This window comes from Zonotrichia leucophrys, unplaced genomic scaffold (assembly GCF_028769735.1).
Source record: "Zonotrichia leucophrys gambelii isolate GWCS_2022_RI unplaced genomic scaffold, RI_Zleu_2.0 Scaffold_149_112214, whole genome shotgun sequence".
NCBI classification, from domain to species: domain Eukaryota; kingdom Metazoa; phylum Chordata; class Aves; order Passeriformes; family Passerellidae; genus Zonotrichia; species Zonotrichia leucophrys.
The window spans coordinates 80,997-87,332 of NW_026992354.1; the positions used below are offsets into that span (position 1 = coordinate 80,997).

Sequence of the window (6,336 nt, forward strand, 5' to 3'; positions counted from 1 at the left end):
TGGGGCAAACTGGGTTATACTGGGACAAACTGGGGCCGAACTGGGACAAACTGGGACGCACTGGGACCCCTCCAGCGCCAAACTGGTTTATACTGGGACGCGCCTTCAGCAAAAACCCACGCAAAACCAGTAAAATCCAGTAAAAACCGGTAAAACTGGGCCAGGGTATGGCCCCGCCCCCTCCCCTTGAAGCCACGCCCCCACAACAGAACGCGATGACGCCATGGACTGGCCACGCCTTTATTGGGGGGCGGGAGGCGGAAGGCACTGGGGGGAACTGGGCCAGACTGGGAGGGACTGGGATGAACTGGGACGAACTGGGACGAACCCATCTGAACTGGGAAGGCACTGTGGTGAACTGGGATGAACTGGGATGAACTGGGACAAACTGGGATGAACTGGAAAGGCACTGAGGTGAACTGGGACACACTGGGATGAACTGGGATGGTTCAAGGATGACACAGGGGTGTTACTGGGACGAACTGGGAGGCACTGGTGCGTCAGATCCGCCCGGCGTGCCTCAGTTTCCCCACCAGGCCCTCCATAACAAACTGGGACAGACCAGGGATGGCACTGGGGGTGTCACTGGGTTATACTGGGACCAACTGGTTTATACTGGTGTGTCAGATCCGCCCGGCGTGCCTCAGTTTCCCCACCAGGCTCTCCACGTTCTCCACCTTCTCCCCCCCGGCCCTCGGGGGCGGCTCCTGCACCTGCAGCACCTTCAGCCGGGGGGGCCCCGCGGGGACCCCGAGATCGGCGGCCGGCAGCACCTCCAGGGGCTTCTTCTTGGCTTTCTGGGGGGAATAAAAATTGGGAAATTATTGGGGAATTATTGGGAAATTATTGGGGAATTATTGGGGATTTATTGGGGAATTATCCGGGAATTATTGGGGAATTATTGGGGATTTATTGGGGAATTATTGGGGATTTATTGGGGATTTATTGGGGAATTATCGAGAAATTATTGGGGAATTATTGGGGAATTATTGGGGAATTTTTGGGGAATTATTGGGAAATTATTGGGGAATTATTGGGGAATTATTGTGAAATTATTGGGGAATTATATGGGAATTATTGGGAATTTATTGGGAAATTATTGTGAAATTATTGGGGAATTATACAGGAATTATTGGGGAATTATTGGGGAATTATTGGGGATTTATTGGGAAATTATTGGGGATTTATTGGGGATTTATTGGGGAATTATTGGGAAATTATCGGGGAACTATCAGGGAATTATCGGGAAATTATTGGGGAATTATACGGGAATTATTAGGGAATTATCGGGAATTTATTGGGAAATTATTGGGGAATTATACGGGAATTATTGGGGAATTATACGGGAATTATTAGGGAATTATCGGGAATTTATTGGGAAATTATCATGAAATTTTCAGGAAATTATCAGGGAATTATCAGGGAATTATCGTGAAATTATTGGGGAATTATATGGGAATTATTGGGAATTTATCAGGAAATTATCAGGAAATTACCGGGAAATTATTGGGAAATTTTAGAGAAATTTTGGGATTTTTTTTTTTTTTTAGGATTTTTTTTTCAGAATTTTTCGGAATTTTTTGAGGATTTTTCAGGATTTTTAAATTTTTTTTTTTTTTCAGATTTTTTTGGGGATGTTTTGGGGGATCCCAAGGATTCAGGAAACACCCCAGGAATTTTGGGAATATCCATAATTTTAGGAGGATCCCATTCCCATTAACCCCAACCATCCCGGACAACAGGTCTACCCCCATTGAACCCTATGGGAACCCCCAGAATTTTTAAGGAATTTTGGGGATTTTTGGGAATTTCTCGGGAATTTTGGGGATCCTGGGGATTTGTGAAACACCCAAAACTTTAGGGGAGTCCCAGGAATTTTGGGGAACCCCATAAAATTTTGGGGGATCCCATTCCCATTGACCCCAGGAATTGCAGACAACAGGTCTACCCCCATTGAACCCTATGGGAACCCCCAGAATTTTTGTGGAATTTTGGGAATTTCTTGGGAATTTTGGAGATTTAGGGAATACTTTGGATTTGGGGAACACCCAAAAATTTAGGGGAGCCCCAGGAATTTTGGGGAACCCCATAAAATTTTGGGGGATCCCATTCCCATTGACCCCCAGCATCCCGGACAACAGGTCTACCCCCATTGAACCCTACGGGAACCAAAGGAATTTTTGTGGAATTTTGGGGATTTTTGGGAATTTCCTGGGATTTTGAGGATCCTGGGGATTTGAGGAACACGAAAGATTTGGGGAACATCCAGAATTTTGGGGAACCCCATAAAATTTTGGGGGATCCCATTCCCATTGACCCCCAGCATCCCGGACAACAGGTCTACCCCCATTGTCCGCTATGGGAACCACCACAATTCCGGGGAATTTCCGGATAATTCCAGGGATTTTTGGGGACCCTCCCCGGGAACATTGGGGATTTTTGGGGTGCCCCCTCACCATGATGTTGGGCAGGGTGGCGTAGCGGGGCTCGTTGAGCCGCAGGTCTGCCGTCAGCACGGCCGGCAGGCGCAGCCGCAGCGTCTCCAGGCCCCCGTCCACCTCGCGCTCCACCAGCACGTGGCCCGACTCCAGCTGCACCCGCGAGGCAAATGTGCCCTGGGGAAACCAGTACGGACCAGTTTGGGCTGGGGAGCTTCCCAGTATGAGCTGGGAGCTGCCCAGTATGAGCTGGGACCATCCCAGTATGGACTGGGCCCCCCTCAATTTCACAGCCTCAGGGGTGAATATATCCCACAATCCCCCGCGGTTAAGGGTGAATACATCCCACAATCCCCCGCGAATTAGGGGTGAATATATCCCACAATCCTCCACCACCGCAATGCATGCCGGGATTTATCCCCCCATTACCGCAAGGGACTCTGGGGTTTATCCCCCTTTTACCGCAGAGGATTCTGGGATTTATCCCCCCCATGAGGGGGAATGTATCCCATGGTGCCCCGCGCGCAGCCTACCTGAGGCCAGTCCAACATGGCGGCCAGGAGCTGCCCGGTCTGGTTGCAATCGTCATCGATGGCCTGGGGGGGGGGGGGCAGAACCGATCGATAGGGGATCAATAGGGGTTTATCGGGATCAATAAGGAATCAATGCTGATCAATACCGATCAATACCTGCTTGCCCAGCAGCACCAGCTGCGGCTGCAGTTTCTTCACCAGCCCTGCCAGGGCCGTGGCCACCTCACGGGGCCCCGCGGCCGCTCCCTCGGCCAGCTCGGCCAGCACGGCCCGGTCAGCGCCCATGGCCAGGGCGGTGCGGAGGGTTTCCTGTGGGCAGGAAAGGGTTAAAAACGGACCAAAAATACCCAAAAAAATACCCCAAAACCAGCCCAAAATACCCCAAAAAAATCCACAAAAAAATAACCCAAAAATAGCCCAAAATCAGCCATGGCCAGGGCGGTGCGGAGGGTTTCCTGTGGGCAGGAAAGGGTTAAAAACGGACCAAAAATACCCCAAAATCAACCCAAAATACCCCAAAAATTCACCAAAAAAACCCCAAAAAATTCACCCAAAAATACCCAAAAATAGCCCAAAATCAGCCATGGCCAGGGCAGTATGGAGGGTTTCCTGTGGCAGGAAAGGGTTAAAAACAGATCAAAAATACCCTAAAATCAACCCAACAATACCCAAAAAATTCACCCAAAAATACCCAAAAATACTCAAAAATGACCGCAAAACTGGTGCAAAAAATTACTCCAAAAACGGCCCAAAAAACCCACACAAAAATAGCCAAAAAATCCCAAAAAAATGCCCCAAAAATCCCAAAATTATCCCAAAAAAATGCCCCAAAATACTCAAAAACCCCGAAACCAACCCAAAGCCACCCCAGGTGTGCCCAAATCCCCAAATTTCCCCCAAAATCCCATTTTTCACCCAATTTTCACCATTTTAGTGCCCCAGCTGTGCCCAAATTCCCCCAAAACCCATAAAATCCCATTTTTTCACCGTTTTTCACCGGATTTTCACCAAATCTTCACCATTTCCCCCCAAATTTTTCCCATTTTGGTGCCCCCAGTTGTGCCAACGTACCCGAGTGTGCCAACGTACCCTCAGTGTGCCCAGGTGTGCCCAAACCCCCAATTTTCCCCTAAAACCCGATTTTTCCTCATTTTTCACCCGATTTTCACCAAATTTTCACCATTTTCCCCCCAAATTTTTCCCATTTTGGTGCCCCCAGTTGTGCCAACGTACCCTGAGTGTGCCAAGGCGCCCCAGGTGTGCCCAAATCCCCAAATTTCCCCCAAAATCCCATTTTTCACCCAATTTTCACCATTTTAGTGCCCCCAGCTGTGCCCAAATTCCCCTCAAAACCCCATAAAATCCCCATTTTTTCACCGTTTTTCACCCAATTTTCACCAAATTTTCACCATTTTCCCCCCAAATTTTTCCCATTTTGGTGCCCCCAGTTGTGCCAACGTACCCTGAGTGTGCCAAGGCGCCCCAGGTGTGCCCAAATCCCCAATTTTCCCCCTAAAACCCCCATTTTTTCACCGTTTCTCACCCGATTTTCGCCCAATTTTCGCTGTTTTTCCCCCAGATTTTGCCCGCCCGGGTGTGCCCATCTCACCTGGCACGCCTTGGTGCCCAGGCTGGCGGCGATGACCTCGCTGGCAGTGCCAGCCTCGCGCAGCCTCACGGCCTCCTCCAGGGCGATCTCACAGAAGGGGTTCAGCGAGTGCTTCACGCCCTGGGTCTGCACGGAGCCCCCGCCGGGCGCCACCCGCACCTGCGGGCACGGCGGGCACCTCAGGGTGGGCACCGACCCTCCAGGAGCTTTGGGGATTTTTTGGGGATTTTTTTCGATTTTTTTCGGATTTTTTTGCGATTTTTTTTTATTTTTTTCTGATTTTTTTCCGATTTTTTTGCGATTTTTTTTCTATTTCTTTGCGATTTTTTTGTGATTTTTTTCGGATTTTTTTCGGGATTTTTTCGGATTTTTTTGCGATTTTTTTCCGAATTTTTTCGATTTTTTTCCGATTTTTTTCGGATTTTTTTGCGATTTTTTTCCGGTTTTTTTCCACTTTTTTGCGATATTTTTTCGACGTTTTTCGATTTTTTTTGCGATTTTTTTGCGATTTTTTTCGGATTTTTTTCGATTTTTTTTTCAATTTTTTTGCGATTTTTTTTCGGATTTTTTGCGATTTTTTTTCCTATTTCTTTGCGATTTTTTTTTAGATTTTTTTTGCGATTTTTTTTCGATTTTTTTTCCTATGTCTTTGCGATTTTTTTGCGATTTTTTTCCTATGTCTTTGCGATTTTTTTCGACTTTTTTTCGACTTTTTTTCCGATTTTTTTGAGATTTTTTGCGATTTTTTTTTATTTTTTTCCGAATTTTTTGGGGGATTTTACGGTGCCCAATGCCCAAAAAATACCCCCCAGGATTTCGGATTTTATTTGGATTTTTGGGGATTTTTTTGTTTTTTTTTTTTAATTTTTTGCGATTTTTTGTGCGTTTTTTAAGGGCATTTTGGGTTTTAGGGTGCCCAGGTTGTGCCCAGGTTGTGCCCAGGTTGTGCCCAGGTGAGTGCCCTCTCCATGCCCAAAAAAATGCCCCCATGATTTGGGATTTTTTGGGATGTTTTTGTGATTTTTTGCAATTTTTGGGGGTTTTTTACAGATTTTTCTGTGGTTTTTTGGGATTTTTTGGGGTTTTGGGGTTCCCAGGTGTGCGCCACACCCCCAGGTCATAAACATTCCCAAATTTTAGGATTTTATTTGGATTTTTGGGGATTTTTTGGGGGGATTTTTGGGGTTGCCAGGTGTGCCCAGACCCCCAAAATCCACCAAAAAACCCCCAAAATCCCCCTAAAAAAACCCCAAATTTCGGGATTTTGGGCTTCCCTGGGTGGTGCCAGTCTTGGGGATGGTTGTGAGGATTTGGGGGTGCCCAGGTGTGCCCAGCTGTGCCCAGGTGTGCCCTTACCTTGACAGCAAAGTCAATGACGCGCTTCACCCCCACGAGAACGCGCAGCGCCGCCATTGCTGCCAGGCCACGCCCCCTGCCCCGGAAACCACGCCCACACAGCCTCCAAAGCGGTGACGTAATGCCGGCCGCGACGCCACGCCCACACGGCGATTACCATGACGTAATGCCGCTGGTAAACCACGCCCACTGCCGTGTTGTGAATAAATGGGGGCGTGGCCTGAACACCAGGACGGTTTTTGTTTATTCTTTTAAATGTTTTTTATTATTATTATTATTTTCACTTTTTGAAAATAGAAATTTTGGAACATTTTGGTGAATTTTAAAATTATTTCGGGGATTTTGGGGGGTTTTTAAAGAGAAGTTTTGGCATTTTTTGGGATTTCAGAAATTTTGGGGG

General features: G+C 47.4%; 1 protein-coding gene across 1 annotated transcript; it reads right to left on the reverse strand.

The window, feature by feature from the left end:
* Window positions 1-222: 222 nt before the first annotated feature.
* ETFB (electron transfer flavoprotein subunit beta) lies at window positions 223-6,080 on the reverse strand. The gene is made up of 6 exons (XM_064737986.1): window positions 5,937-6,080; window positions 4,581-4,739; window positions 3,128-3,280; window positions 2,972-3,034; window positions 2,457-2,615; window positions 223-797 (listed from the first exon to the last, which is right to left on the reverse strand). Exons 1-6 carry the CDS (start codon window positions 5,991-5,993, stop codon window positions 624-626), a joined length of 765 nt encoding a protein of 254 aa, XP_064594056.1. The 5' UTR covers window positions 5,994-6,080; the 3' UTR covers window positions 223-623.
* Window positions 6,081-6,336: the final 256 nt, after the last annotated feature.